General features: G+C 44.4%; 1 protein-coding gene across 4 annotated transcripts in view; it reads right to left on the bottom strand.

Annotated features, from left to right (window-relative positions):
- calcrlb (calcitonin receptor-like b) overlaps window positions 1–16,569 on the bottom strand; it is an 88,008-nt gene that overhangs the window by 57,669 nt on the left and 13,770 nt on the right. The window contains exon 1 of one of the 4 annotated variants that reach the window (XM_078228537.1): window positions 13,674–13,790. The exons of the other annotated variants lie outside the window; for them this stretch is intronic. Coding sequence (XP_078084663.1) covers window positions 13,674–13,676 — 3 coding nt within the window. The 5' untranslated portion in view covers window positions 13,677–13,790. Of the gene's footprint in view, window positions 1–13,673; window positions 13,791–16,569 lie in introns of those variants that run through there. 4 annotated transcript variants of the gene reach the window in all.

Genomic DNA, 16,569 nt, shown 5'->3' on the forward strand with positions numbered 1-16,569 from the left:
CAACCTATTCAATCTCTCTCTGTAACTCAGCTTCTCAAGTCCCGGCAACATCCTTGTGAACCTTCTCTGCACTCTTTCAACCTTATTTACATCCTTCCTGTAACTAGGTGACCAAAACTGTACACAATACTCCAAATTCGGCCTCACCAATGCTTTGTATAACCTTACCATAACACTCCAACTTTTATACTCGATACTCCGATTTATAAAGGCCAATGTACCAAAGGCACTCTTTACGACCCTATCCACCTGTGACGTCACTTTTAGGGAATTCTGTACCTGTATTCCCAGATCCCTCTGTTCAACTGCACTCTTCAGAGTCCTACCATTTACCCTGTACGTTCTTCTTTGGTTTGTCCTTCCAATGTGCAATGTCTCACACTTGTCTGCGTTAAATTCCATTTGCCATTTTTCAGCCCATTTTTCTAGTTGGTCCAAATCCCTCTGCAAGCTTTGAAAACCTTCCTCACTGTCCACTACACTTCCAATCTTTGTATCATCAGCAAACTTGCTGATCCAATTTACCACATTATCATCCAGATCATTGATATAGATGACAAACAACAATGGACCCAACACCGATCCCTGCGGCACACCACTAGTCACAGGCCTCCACTCAGAGAAGCAATCCTCCACAACCACTCTCTGGCTCCTTCCATTGAGCCAGTGTCTAATCCAATTTACTACCTCCCCATGTATACCTAGCGACTGAACCTTCCTAACTAACCTCCCATGAGGGACCTTGTCAAAGGCCTTGCTGAAATCCAGGTAGACAACATCCACCGCCTTCCCTTCATCCACTTTCCTGGTATCCTGTGATATCAAATTGATGCAATCGTTATGTGACACTGAATTGATTCACACCCAATTCAAAAACTTCAGCTAAGGCTTCCAGCAACAAGTGTGACATCTCCACCCGATTTCCTCTGCAACCCTTTAAGATACTGTGCTTTTTAGATTTTAATTACTTTTGTCATGACAGAGAATTATCCAGCATTTGGATAGCACACATACGTGATTAATGGTTCTGAGAAGAGAAAGGTTGTTGTCTGCTGTGCAGTCCTCTCATCTCTAATCTATAACATTCCTAATTTCAGAGCTATAGTCCAGTAATTTAACTTTTTGCATTGTCAGTTTAATTTATTTTTCACTGATTTGCAAGTATCTATGCATTTTATCTGATAAAAATATAACATACATAAGATTTTGGATCATTTAAACAAAAACACTCAGTTTAAGTTTATTTATTAGTGTCACAAGTAGGCTTAGATTAACATTGCAATGAAGTTACTGTGAAAATTCCCTAGTCGCCACACTCCGGCACCTGTTCGGGTACACTGAGGGAGAATTTAGCATGGCCAATGCACCTAACCAGCACGTCTTTCGGTCTGTGGGGGCAAACCGGAGCACCAGAAGGAAACCCACACAGACACAGAGAGAACATGTAGACTCCACACAGACAGTGACCCAAGCCGGGACGCTAACCTGGGTTCCTGCCGCTGTGAGGCAGCAGTGCTAACCACTGTGCCACTGTGCCGCCCTAGGAGAAGAAAAGAATCACATGTAAGGATAACGGGTGGAATTCTCCCAAAAAAATTCTAAGTGCCAAAGTGACGTAAAAACCGGAGTAAATCCCGCTGTTTTTTCAGTGGGATTTTCAAAATGAATTTCCCACACTCTGAGCATCACAGAGAGCCCTAGCGTGAATCCCGTTAAAAATTTGTGGGCGGTGCCTATTCCCACTGGAGAGGCTGGCAGCATGGCTCTGAGCGGGCCACTGCACATGCGCTGATCTGTCATGCACAGAGATTGGCACATGCGCAGCAGCCCCGCACTGCCACCCTCCTGACTGCTGGCCAGTTCGATTGCTGGCCAGCCCCACGACACCCCCACTGGCCTCCCAGGCATGTGCTAGCAGCACAGTGGGCTGGGAGAATCACCCCTAACATTTAGGGTGAACATTCAGAGTCTCCACTACAGTGAGATGGCTTTCCTGCTCCCATTATTTATTCTAAATACTCGATTCTCCAACATACACTCAGCAAATTTCGATGATATGTAAGCATTTTGCTGGCACGGTACACTTTTGTGTTAATAATATGGTGGCAGCGCAACCTCTATTGTGGTGCTAATTTCAATTACTGGGGAAGAATTAGTGAACCACTCAACTGCAGCTCAGAAAGTGGGCAGTAGCTGGAGCTTTGAGAGGAAGGGGGTGGATTAAGCCTAGGAAAAGACCTTACATGGGACAGTGATGAGCACACCGAAAAAAAATAGTGGCACCATAGTTAGCACTGCTGCCTCACAGCGCCAGGGACCTGGGTTCAATTCCACCTCAGGTCACTGTCTGTATGGAGTTTGCACGCTCCACCCCCCCCCCCCCCCCCCCCCCCCGGCCATGTCTGCGTGAGTTTCCTCTGGGTGCTCCGGTTTCCTCCCACAGTCCAAAAATGTGCGCGTTAGGTTGATTGGCCATGCTAAATTGCTCCTGAGTGTTAGGGGGATGTCTGGGGAATTAGTAGGGTAAATATGTGGGGTTATGGGGATAGGGCCTGGGTGGGATTGTTGTTGGTGCAGACTCAATAGGCTGAATGGCCTCCTTTTGCACTGCAGGTATTCTATGATTCTATTTCCTGAACCTCTTTGGTGCAGCAGAGGAAGTTCAAAAGCGTGTTCTTGTGTTCATCCATTGCGGGCTGATAGCCTCCTGGCAGATTTACAGAAACGGCTATTAAATGCAGTAGGTTAATTTTTTGATAATTCTCAAAAGCCACTGATTTTTAAACCTGTAGACCTGCTTGGTTGGCATGAAATTCCAACTTATTAATATTTGTATTACTTACTAATTCAATGAAGCAATTCTATTCATTCAGTGAAATATCTTATTCAAATAAAGTATTTTTTTTACTTCCATGCATGTTCACTTCTCTTTTGAAGTTATGCTGTTTTATATTTCAGTTTCAGCAGTCAAGAATAATACTTTTAAATCTGAGTTAATTGTCAGAAGAACTGAATTTTTCAACATACAGGTTTCAATTAAATTGAAAATATAAAAATCCACAATAAGATTTTTACTGCTGTTTTATAACATGATAATCCAGGGGAGAAACATTAGTGTTTGATTTAATGAACCTATGCTTGTTCACCCAATGCAAAGAACAGCGCTGAACAGTTGTCAGAGACAGAGAAGTGGTGGACGTTTTTTTTCTCTTGGACTGGAGGAAGATTTACATTGGTGTTCCCCAAGGGTTGATGCTGGGACCATTCATTTAGTTGGTCTTTACTAATGATCTGGAATTGGCTGTGCAGGGCATAATTTCAAAACTTGCAGGCGCTGCAGAACTTGGAAGCAAACTGTGAGGACAATGAAAGACGTCGGAGGAAAATTACTGGCTGATTACTGGCGGGGCACATGGCAGATGTAATTTAACGCACAGGAGTGTGATTTAATTCATTTTGGGAGGAAGAATCAGGAAAGACAATATAAAATTGAAGGATATCATTCTAAAGGTGGCGCAGCAACAGCGAGACCTGTGGGTCCATCTGCACAGATCATTGAAGGTGGCAAGTTCAGGTTGAAAGCACGGTTAGTAAAGCATAAGGGAACTTGAGCTTTGTAAATAGAGGCATAGGCTGGAATTTTACCGCCTCACCCTCCCCGGAATCGGGGCGGGCAAGGCTCGCAGAACGGAATTCTCCGTTGGCCTAGGGCGGGATTTTATGAGTCTCGCCCGGCCATAGTGTACCAAGAGAAAGAACATCCCATGAACTTTTATAAAACACTGGTTCTGCCACAACTGGAATGTTTTGTCCATTTCTGGGCTCTGCACTTTAAGACGGGTGCGAATGCTTGAGAGCGGGATCAGCAAAGATTTATAAGAATGGTCCCAGGGATGAGGGGCTTCAGTTTCACAGATAGATTGGAGAAACTGGAGCCACTTTCCTTAGAAAAGAGAAGGTTGGGAGGAAGTTCGAAAGAAGCCTACAAAGCCATGAGGAGTATGGACAGAATACAAATGAACATATGTACGACCAGATGGAATAGGAGCAGAAGTAAACCATTTAGCCCCTCGAGCCTGCTTCACCATTCAATCAGATCAAGGCTGGCCTATTTGTGTTTCGAATATCACATTCCCATCAACCCCCGGTAACCTTTGATTCCCATGCCCAAGAAGAATTTATCTACCTCTGCCTTAAAAAATATTAAATGACTCCACTCAGTCAACCTACTTAAATCCATCTGCAAACTTCTTGGGGGCAATTCTCCCAGCCCGCTGCGCTGCTCCGGCAGACGTAAGCGGAGGCCGTGTAGAGGGTTTCTGGCTGGGTGCCACAGCCTCTGCGCGTCTCCAGCCATCAGCGTTGTCAGCTCTGCACCAGAAATCAGCGTGCTGCTGATTGAAATATTTAAATCTTCATTAGCATCCAGGCCTGCTCGCCTCTCTTCCCCCGGCGCACCTCATCCCCGCCAGGAGTGTTTCACTCCAGCAGGGTTTACAACAACTCCCCACTAATGGGAAGCTGGCAGCCCGACCCGCTGGAGTGAAGGAGGGTCATGGAGGCCCCTCCAGGAGGTTGGGGGTAAGGAGGGTACCCTAGGGCATTGCCTGCCTGACAGTGCTAGCCTGGCCCCCTGCACTGCCTACGGGGCAAAGTGGCAATGCCCAGGGGCACATTGGCACTGCCCACCAGGCATCGGGCAGTGCCAAGAGAGGTGCTATTGGGGAGGAGCGATTGGTGGGAGTGGGCGGACCCACTGCCACTCTGCACTTTGGAGCAATGACAGAGGAAAGAAGGGCTGACCAAGGCTGGCCATTGGGGTGGTGGGGGAGTCTGCCTGCCGGTGGGGCGGGGGGCGGGGGAGGGGGGGGGGTTGGTTGGAGCTGTTGGGGGGCTTTGTAGATCGGTACTGCCGGGGGTGGGGGGGGGGAGAGAGAGATTGAAACTGCCCCGGACACGTCCAGGAGGCCAGCGATCCAGGAGTAGGGGGTCGGCAAGTCAGCATAGCGGGGATGCAGGGCTGGCTAGTGATCGGGTAGCCAGCAGTGCGGGCTACTGCACATGCACCGATCTCCGCTCTGACAGATCGGTACATGTGCAGTGGCCCGCTCAACTATGCCGCCAATCTCTGCAGCAGGAATAGTACCGCCCCCTGATTTTTAACAGGATTCATGCTAGGATATTCTGTGATGCACAGAGTGTGGAAGATTCATTTTGAAAATCCCACTGAAAAAAAACCCAATGGGATTTACTCCAGTTTTTATGCAAATTCAGCATTTAGAATGTTTTTTTGGGAGAATTCCATCCCTTATATCTTTTTCATAATATACTTTCCTACCTATCTGTGTGTCATCTGCAAATTTGACTACCATGCCTTCATGACTTAGTCATTGATGTAAATTGTAAAAGGTTGAGGCCCCAGCACAGACCCTCATGGGACTCCACGCATCACATCCTGTCAATCAAACAAAGACCCATTTATGCATACTCTCGGTTTTCTGCCAGTCAGCCAATCTTCTATCCATGCTAAAATGTTACCACCTACACCATGAGTTTTTATTTTCCCCAAAACCCTTTGATGTGGCACCTTGTTGAATGTCTTCCTTGAAATCCAAGTATAATACATCTACAGGCTATCCTTTATCCACAGCATATATTACTCCTACAACAAACTCTAATGCATTGGTTAAACATGATTTTCCTTTCACGCGACCATGCTGACTCTTCCCTGTTGCCTTGAGATTTTCTAAGATCCCAGCCAAGGCTTCTTTAAGAATTGATTCTAACATACAACAGACATCAAGCTAACTGGCCCTTTATCCTTTCTCCTGTTTTCTGCATCCTTCCCTTTTTTAATAGAGGAGTTATATTTGTATTTTTCAATTTGATGGAACCTTTTCAGAATCCATGACGTTTTGGAAAATTAACACCAACATATCTGCCAGATCATTAGCCACCTCTTTTAAGACCCTTTAAGACCCATCTGGACTCAAGACCTATCAGCCCACAGCTCCATCAGTTTGCTCAGTGCTGCTTCCCCAGTGATTGGAATTTGCTCGCTCCTTTCCACCTCCTGATTTACAGCTTTTACTGGAATGTTTTCTTGTATCCTCTATAGTGAAAACAAAAGCAAAATAGCTGTTAATTTCATCTGCCATTTCCTTATGATCAACTATTAACTACCCCTCGTCACTGTCTAGAGGACAAACATTGATGTCATTTACTCTTTTCCTTTTAAATATCCGGAGAAACTTTTGCTATCTGTTTTTACATTTTTAGCTAACTTCCTCTCATACTCTAATTTATTTCTCCTGGTTAGTATTTTATTCATTCTCTGCCATTCTTTATATTCTGACCCATCTTCCGACCTGCCACTCATCTTAGTACATAATGTTGTTCCCGTTGGCAGAACAATTGAGAACCAGAAGACAACAATTTAAGGTGATTTGCAAAAGCATGCACTGTTCGAGAGTGTGGCAAAAGGACATTCAATTATGGCTTTTAAAGGAAATTGGATATACATCTAAAAAGTGAAGGAATGCAGGGCTATGGAGAAAGGGTTGCGGAATGGGACTAGCTGAGTTGCTCTTGCAGAGAACTGCCCTGGACATGATGGGCTGAATGGCCTCCTTCTCTACTCATTCTAAGATTTTATGTAAAATACTGAGCTTCTTTTAAGGATTGTAGGATGGAACCCAGTACTAAAGGTGCCTACGTATTTTAACAAGGTGCCAAGCTAGCCTGCACTATTTAACGTTAGCTTGCAGCTCTTAGAAGTGTCGGGGTGTAGGAAGTGGGAGAGGCAGAGTGCATTCCAGTTGTAGCATGCATCGGAAGTGGCTCGGGAACACATTCTGAGCAGGAGGAATATTGACTATTGTCTCAACAGGGCGGAGAGAGTGCTCCATTGTTCTCAAAGATAACACTGTAAGCGCTAGTGCAGGAGATGATAGGAGGAGATATGTTTTTTTATCCATAGGGACCCAGGAGGTCCTCCAGACAAACTCTGAGAAGGCAATGGGATCAGATAGTTGTCAACATCAATGCAAATAGTTGAGACCCAAGGATCAGGGTGCAGTGACAAAAGGAGTCTAATGACATCCCACAAATGGTCACAATTGGTGATTTTAGCTTCAAATGCCATTTCCTTCCAACTGCACCCCAGCTTCACACTGCTCAATTCACCACCCCCCCACCCATCCTCACTCGCCCAATAGTAATCATCACAACTTACATCTCACATTCAGAGCTTCACTTTACCCTCATACGCTTATCCCTGCTGTAAGCCTTGGACACAGTGTTCTTTGTTGAAATTGCAATAGAATTGCTCCCCGAAGACTCTGAACAGATTGGTCTCCTGCTAGAAGCTCTTCTCTTCTCAGCCTTCTAGTAGCTTAGTGTCTCATTTCTGCTCATTCTCTGTTGCATGACAGAAACCAAAGGTTAGGCAAACTATTATGCCCATGTTTGGGAAGAAGTCTATTGTTCAGAACTCTTGAAGTCTGGGCCAAGTCCCTTACCACATATCAAATCAGTCCTCTTCGACTTCAGTGACTTTTAATAACAGTACAATTCCCCAAACACTTTTGCAAACTCAGCAACAGCCATTAGAAATTAGTCAGCAACGAGCCTGGAAGTAATTGATGATTCTTTTATCCAGTGCTGGTGGGAGTCTGAGAGAAGTGGTTTAGTGCCGCATTGGCCTAGCTGGTATCAAATCAACATTACTTGAGATTCTGCTCCAACCCTTCTCCACCATCATCCAGCTGGTTGTAACTGCAATCTCCTGGTTCTGTTATCTGTTCAGTTGCATTTGCTGTGGTTTCTCCTCCCACTCCAGCACCATTATCTATTGCAGTAGTGTTGATCCTTTAATGATCCTTCATGTGCCACATGACTGGGCCAGGAAAAATGGAGCATGAACGTGTGAACCTGGGCCAATCGGAAGCAAAAGCTTCAGTTGGAGTCAGGGCATTGTCAGGAGTTGACCTGTATCATCATGCTGTTAAAGCCTTAGTTGTACATATTTCTTCTCAGTCAATAAATCTTTTAGTTTGTTACTTAACATACACCTATGGTTACCTCTGAGGGTCTATTTTCAGCACCTTCCTATTTCTTATCTACATGCTGCCCCTTGTCCAAAAACACAGCATCAATTCCCATATGTGTACTAAAAACATCCAGCTCTCCCTCACCTACAACTCTTCTGACTCCCCCATCACAAACTTTATTCCTTTTCAACTGACTCCATCCCCCTCCTTGGCACATGAGTATAAACGCAGCATGTGTGAAACATTAGACAGCACATTGAATATCTTCTGAAATTAGTGAGAAATGGAGCGGCTGCATTGTATTGTACACAAACACAGAAAAGCTCAGACTGATTGCCTTTGATTAATGCCAACTTCACCCTAAATGCAGAATGGAAAAGTGGCTCATTCCCTTTCCTTTGATCATCATGTGCAAAACAGAAATCAATAAATATGTCTGCTGAACTCGACAGGAAGCGGAATTGAAATTTAATTATTTCTTCACTTAAACACAGCTGTGACGCACTTCGAATTTTCCAAAATCAGAATCAACAATTTGGAGTGCACAAGAGGTCAAAAAGTGTTACAAAGTTGAATGGCACATGGAAACTAATTGCCAACTTATATGGCTGCAGATCATTTTCACTGAGCACTAGCTTATATGTATGTATGATTCATTCTTGCGGTACAAGGTGTACTCATTTTTATTAATGTACATTATCTGTCTCTGTGCATTTACTCCATTTGAAAATGGGCATGAAAATGTGTTTGAAAATGAAATGCTTTCACCCCTGACATTAACAAATATACACATCTGTTTGTCATCACAGCTGAGGTTTAATGAAGTTTTAATGTACCAATGTTATGATGCATGGAGGTTATAATTAATGAGCTTTAATGTGCTAAAGATATGGGCAGGACTTAAAATGTTTGAAATTTTAGCTTTTTGGATTCTGCAAGTCTGATTTAAGACAGAAGACAATTAATGTTTAATTTCTCATATACAACAACATTGTCAAATGGATAGTGATTGAATATAAAACCATCCAATAAGTAGAATCATCTCCTCTATGATAGGCAGTCAGCATTAATGCTGACATATATGGATGGTGAGTGCAGCTGGAACTGGAGATCTTTCCTACTGGCGTCAGCTTATCAATGTCTGGGAGCTAGATCAATGCAATTTTTCATAGAATCCCTACAGTACAAAAGAAGACCATTCGGTCCATCAAGCCTGTACCGGCCACAATCACACCCAGGCCCGATTCCCATAATCCTACACATTTACCCTGCTAACCCCCCTGACATGCTGGTCAATTAAGCATTGCCAATCAACCTAACCCGCACATCTTTGGACTGTGGGAGGAAACTGGAGCACCCGGAGAAAACCCACGCAGACATGGGGAGAAAGTGCAAACTCCACACAGTGACCCAAGGTCAGATTTGAACCCAGGTCCCTGGTGCTATGAGGCAGTAGTGCTAACCACTGTGCCACCATGCCACCCCTTTAATCAGGGAATCCCTACAGTGCAGAAAGAGGCCATTCGGCCCATTGAGCCTGGACCGACAACAGGCCCTATCTCCATTATCCCACATATTTATCCTGCTAATCCCTTGACACTAAGAGACAAGTTACCATTACCAATCAACCTAACCCGCACGTCTTTGGAGTGTGGGAAGAAATCAGAGAACCTGGAGGAAACCCACGCAGACACGGGGAGAACATGTAAACTCCACACAGACAGTGACCCAAGACCGGAATTGAATCTGGGTCCCTGGCACTGTGAGGCAGCAGTGCTAACCACTGTGTTGCCATGCCGCCTGGAATAAATTCAGCCACTGACGCGATAGTGCCAACAAAAGCAATGCAGAACCAAATATGATGTATTTAAGCACAAAAATCCAGGGTGACATCTGGATACACCAGCATTTTCAAAGTGCCCACCATGGCTCCATGGTAGCACTCTCAGTTCTGAATCAAATGATTCTCCATTCAATCCCATTCCAAAGACTTGCACATTTAAACTAGGTCTAGGTGGATATTGTTGTGCAGTACTGAGGGAATGTGACTGCCAGAGATGCTATCTCAGGTAAGACATTCAACTGTGGCCCTACCCGCCCTCTTCAATGAAACTAAACGATCCCATGGCCCTATTGAAAGAAAGCAAGTGAGTCATCCCCAGTATTCTGACCAATATTTATCCCCCAATTAACGTTACAACAAAAGATTAATTGATAACTATCCAGTTTTTCTTTGTAGGATTTGCTCAGTGCAAAGTGGACGCAGTGTTTCCCACATTACAATTGTGACTACAGTTTGAAAGTATATCATTGGGTGTGAAGTGCCTTGAGACATCCTAAGGTCATGAAAAATACTCCAAAATGCAGGTTTGTTCTTTATCCCACCGATTAACTGGGCAGCACAATGGCACAGTGGTTAGCACTGCTGCCTCGCAGTGCCAGGGACTCAGGTCCAATTCCGGCCTTGGTTGTCTATCTGTGTGGAATTTGTACATTCTCCCCGTGTCTGTGCGGGTTTCCTCAGAGTGCACTGATTTCCTCCCACAGTCCAAAGATGTACAGGTTAGGTTGACTGGCCATGCTAAACTGCCCCTTAGCATCAGGGGGATTAGCAGGGTAAATACATGGGGTAACGGGGATAGAGCCTGGGTGGGATTATTGTTGGTGCAGGTTTCCTTCTGCACTGTAGCAATTTTAGGATTGTTACTGGTTCTAACCAGTAGATTTTTGCTAACCTAAGTTTATCCTGTAAAATGAAGCGAATAACGTACAAAGGTTTTATTGTGACGTTATTATCAATTCTTTTTGCAATAATTTGGTACTAATCCAAGCTCCAATGTGCAATAGCCCTTTCAAGCAAAAATAAAATTCCTTCCCAGCAGATGCTCATAATAACAACTTAAACTACACAGTAGCTAACCAGGTATAAACTCAATGGATAGAAAATTCATACACATTCATGGAGAAAAGGTAACAGAATTATTTTACAGCCATTTCATTAAAGGCACAGTAGACAAAATGACTAATGACAGACAGCTGGCTCATTGTCCAATAGCAACATCAATATTTTTGAGAATGGTGAATTATAGAGGATATAACATTTCATTGCAAGTCAACTTCAAAGCATAAAACTTATATTTAGTATGAAATGTAATAATTGGCTCCAGTCATAAAATGACAACATTCACTTCTCTGAATATACAGTGAATTTTTTCCCTTGAAGTCAATGAATTTTTCATTTCCGCCCAAGAAACTGGTTATGATCAGTGAATCTATCTGTCACAAATTATTGTGTGAAGTGCTTTGACCTGATGAGACAAGTACCTATATAATGCCTACCACCAGAAAGCCAGCACAATATTTCTTCCTAGTTCTGCTTTGGAAATGCAATTTATGATTCATAGTTAACTTCAAATTGCTGAGTGTGCATTGATATGAGCCATTAGATGACCATTATAGTCTGTGAAATTCTCCTCCCCAGTGAAGACAGGGTTTTTGAATATTTTTATGGCAGAGTTAGACAGATTCCTGATTGAGAAGGGAGTCAAGGGGTATAAGGGGCTGACAGGAAAGGAAGTGTTACAATCAGATCAGGCACGATCTTATCAAAGGGCAGTGGGGACTCGAGGGACTGAATGGCCAGCTCCCTGCTTCTAATTCTTATTTTCTTAATTTCTTCTTCAGTTCTCTGCCCAAAGGCAGATCCAACCCAATGCACCGTAATCTCCACCACAAATAGGACAAGGAGGCAGATCCCAAATCCATGCCAGTCAGAATCAGGATTGAATCTCATGCTGTGCGCACAAATCCGATCCATGCTGTCCATCCAACCAACTGTTGTAGCCTGGAACTATGGATAATGATCATAGAATCATAGAATCCCTACAGTGCAGAAGGAGGCTATTTAGCCCATTGAGTCTGCACCAACCCTCCGACCCAGGACCGACCCAGGACCAATCCCGCTCCCACCACAACCCCCCCCCCCCCGCCCCACTCCACCCTATACCTGTAACACCACACATTCACCCCACTAATGGCCTAACCTACACATCTTTGAACATTAAGGGGAAATTTAGCATGGCCAATCTACCTAACCAGCATATCTTTGGAGTATGGGAGAAACTAGAGCACTCGGAGGAAACCCACGCAGACACGGGGAGAATGTGCAAACTCTACACAGTCACCCAAGGATGGAATTGAACTCGGCTCCTTGGCGCTTTGAGGCAGCAATGCTAGCCACTGCACTACCGTGCCAATGGTAGAGGCTTCAATGAAAGTGAATGTCGCCACAGTCCCAGAGGCTGCTCTCCTCTTTGGTGAGGGAGCTGACAGGTGGGGGTTTAACCTGAGGGTCACCACACCTCAGGCGAGGGGCAGGGTTGAGGAGGCAATGTCTTTATGGATAACCTCAGCAGGTACGGGAATTGAACCCACACTGTTGGCATCATTTCGCATCACAATCCAGCCAATTAAACTAACCAACCCCCTCTAATACTGGCCATTGTATTATACAGAATACAATGCACTGTATTCACTTTAATTTCTTTATGGTATACTGAATTCTCTTGAATATTTTATATAGCAAAAATGCGTACAGTATTTTTCATGCACCTAAAGAATATACATAAAGGAAGACATTTCTGTTGCAGCTATTGTGCTCCATTGAATGGGCAAAAGAGAGCAATTTATAATTAAGTACATATGTAATTAGCACTGGAATCTTGCAATGAATGTTGGACATCTGAATGCAAAATAGCAGATGTAAGGCCTCCATGATCTGTGGCCAGACCTTGTAAAGCTGATGAGGGAACTGATGCCAACGTGGATGGAAGTGTGTCGAAAATGTCGAGTAGCTTTATAGACAGGTTCCACAATTTGCTGCTTACACTGCTTAGGCCTCATTGGGTTTATTTTAATCACAGACTTATTATTGTGTTATGCATCAAGCTTTGCTGAAGTGTGATTGTTAAAGTGTAGTGCCCCCTCAACCCCCAGCTCCCCCAGCTCCCCCAGCTCCTCTCCCTCCCTCCTCCACTCCAGCTCCACAGTGTTGGAAATAGCACTGAATGGGCAGGGAAACCTCATGCAGTTCCATTGTTTTTCCCCGTGCTGTTTCCGACATTGGCAAGATTGAAGAAATGGGAGGGGGGAAGTGTGGTGTTGGAGAGGGGGTTGGATGTTGGGCAAGGTAGGGGCGGGGTCAGCAGAGAGCAGCCAGAGGGGTGGAGTGTGTAAAAGAGCAAAGTGAGTGCTGGGGTGGGGGGTAAACCAGGGGAGAGAGGATGCAGGTGAGCCAGAGAGCACAGGGGTTCTGTCAGCGGGGAGCAGAGCCAGGTGGCATGGATACCCAAGGAATTCTGGGAGTGGCAGGCTTGTGCAAAGGCAGGAGCCAGAGGGAATTGCCACAGAATTTTGCTGTGGTTGTCTCTCTCTCTCTATATATATACCTGTCTCACTCTCCCTCAATTTCTTTCCCCTTCTTGCTCTCTTCTAATATTTAAACATTTATAAACTTAAAAAAAAGTTAGAAAAGCATTTTAAAATATTCAAACGTTGATAACAGTTTTAAAATGTGCTGTAACTGTTTTGAAACATTTAAAACCATAACAAAAACTCACCTACCATTGAGCTGAAGTTTGGCCTCCAAAGGGCTGCCTTCAGCTCCTGATAGCATTGAGGACATTGCTTCACCAGCAATGCACCACACTCCAAAGCTCCACTGTTTGTCCCAACAGAAGGCCCTGCTGCAACAAGGAGAGGGAGCTTTTGCTGAAGTTTCTGTGCAGATTGTTCAGCCAGAGAATGCCATTGCTTCGCTGCTGATAATTCCCAGACATTGGATTCAAAATCCAATAAAGAACTAAGCTGAATGCAAAATAATGCAGGGGAGAATTGTAAAGAGCAAAAAAGAGCAGCAAGTAAAGTGTGAAAGAATAAATTAGCATGCAACATAAAAGGGAAACCAAAATTATTTGATAAGCATTGTGGGAGTTAAGCTGGATGACCCCCAAAAGCAAACATGAGGATTGCATTCCAAGATTAATCCCACCCAGTCACTGCGATGCAGGCAACACGTTAAATTCATGTAGCTTGTTGTTTAAAGTGATAGTGGGGCATTACCCACACTTTCTCATTTGTGGGTGCCCTGATCTCACGAGTGGCTAGTGCTACTTAAAGGCAGCTCATACCTCTCAAAGGGGAGGTGCATTGCAGCTGCTGGAAGTGTTGGGAGCACTTTGATAAGTGAATCTGGTACTGTGATGCTTTGAAGAATGGCTGAACAAGCTGGAGCGTGAGCACCAAGGATTTACCATAAAGTACTGGAGCTCTTCATTAAAGATATGAAGAGAAATTGAAATCCACTCTATCTGCAGGGGAGCAGAAAACCACCCTGACCTATGCTCAAGAGGCAGTGGGAAAAAATAGCAGCAGAAGTCAATGCCAGGAGTGTGGCTCCAAGAATCTGGCTGCAGACGTTTAATGATCTGACAGGAGTTGTCAAGTTGAGTGAGTTCAATCGTCAAATAACAGACCCAACCATAGCCTCATCTTCCCCTCTACTTCCATAACTCACCAATCAATAATCTCGATCAGTCAGTGCTCAAGCCTTCAATTCATTGCTTTACCTCATCCTCACACAATTAATACCACGCAAACCTCAAAGTTTATACAAACTGGCAGCTATTCACATTACCAAAATATAACACATGAAATCCATTGACACATATCACTCTTACTTAGAGGAGAAAGAGGCACAAAAGTGGATGCAGCAGGAGGACCAAACCCCATTTTAGCCCCTATGGTGGGGGCATCATAGAAAGAAGCATCGACCAGACCATGGCCACCGATACTGCTGCAATATTTAATGATGAGGGGATCTGGATAACTAATCCATCTTCTCTCATCCTACCCTCACCCCATAATCTCCTGTGACTCCATCTTCTGATGGTGTAAGAACACATTTACCTTGTCCTATCCTCTCAATACATCCTGCTCTTCTCACTTTTACATTTCAGAGACTCACGAACTGGAATCTTCCCAGTCAGAAGAGGAAGAAGACAATGAAGATGTGATCTTGCATTTGGAGTGACCAGTTCAGGGACTAACAATTTGTAACTTTTAAAGGCTAGGATTGAAAAAGGATCTGCTTGTGATTAGACACTGGCCATTAGTGCAGAGGAGCCAGAGGCTGGAGAAAGGATGAAGTTGATGCCAGAGAGCCAGATAGGGCAAGGTTTCACACTCGCAGAGGATTCAGATGAGGACTTTGATGGACCATGTTATAAAAGAAGCCTGACAATAACCAAATAGAAACATAGAAACATGGAAAAACTACAGCACAAACAGGCCCTTCGGCTCCACAAGTTGTGCCGAACATATCCCTACCTTCTAGGCCTACCTATAACCCTCCATCCTATAAAGTCCCATGTACTCATCGAGGAGTCTCTTCAAAGTCCCTATTGAGTTTGCCTCCACCACCACTGACGGCAGCCGATTCCACTCGCCCACCACCCTCTGTGTGAAAAACTTCCCCCTAACATTTCCCCTGTACCTACCCCCCAGCACTTTAAACCTGTGTCCTCTCGTAGCAGCCATTTCCACCCTGGGAAAAAGCCTCTGAGAGTCCACCCGATCTATGCCTCTCAACATCTTATATACCTCTATTAGGTCTCCTCTCATCCTACGTCTCTCCAAGGAGAAAAGACCGAGCTCCCTCAGCCTATCCTCATAAGGCATGCCACTCAATCCAGGCAACAACATTGTAAATCTCCTCTGCACCCTTTGTTTGACAAAAAAACCTGTGCATAATGTCAAGGAGCTTGGAAGAGACCAGCATCATTATTTTTTCAAGGATGGAGTGATCGTGGGTTTGGAGGTATTATGCAATCAGAGGGCATCGTTGAGGCACGAAATGAATACTTTGCATCTGTCTTCGCTAAAGAAGAGGATGCTCTAATGTCACTGTTAAAGAGGTCACAGAGACATTGAACAGCATAAAAGTAAATGCTGAAAGATTACATGCAGAGCCCGAGCAGTGTGAAGTTGATCGCAACGAATGCTGCCTTAGGGTGATTGTTGCACTGTTGACAGTAAGATGCTATATTGAATAGCTTTGTGTAGAGATCTGAGAGATACTTACAGAGACAACATCAAAACAACAGAAGAGTTGCTGAAAGAAGGCACTCTGAAGCGAGCAGACAACAAGGGCCAGTTGTTGGTCATTTTATTCTTCTGATGACTGTGTCAGCCAGAGGGAGAAGCCTGGTTGCAATGTTCTCAACAATGGGCAAGTCAACAATGGAATAAAGGGATATCTGTAGGATCCCACTGCAGCTTGTCCACTGTGTGAGGGTGGGATATTTAGCAGCTCCCATTGCTGAGCTGGCTGACCATCATCGGCTGGAGTGTGATTGAGCAATGCTAGTTAAGGCCAGCTTTTCGTTTAGGTTTTTTTGTCAGCCACAGAGGAGTACCCATGGTTCACCAATAAAACAAACAAATTTCCTTGAGCATTTTC

The sequence above is a fragment of the Mustelus asterias genome, chromosome 14 (genome assembly GCF_964213995.1).
Source record: "Mustelus asterias chromosome 14, sMusAst1.hap1.1, whole genome shotgun sequence".
Lineage (NCBI taxonomy): Eukaryota > Metazoa > Chordata > Chondrichthyes > Carcharhiniformes > Triakidae > Mustelus > Mustelus asterias.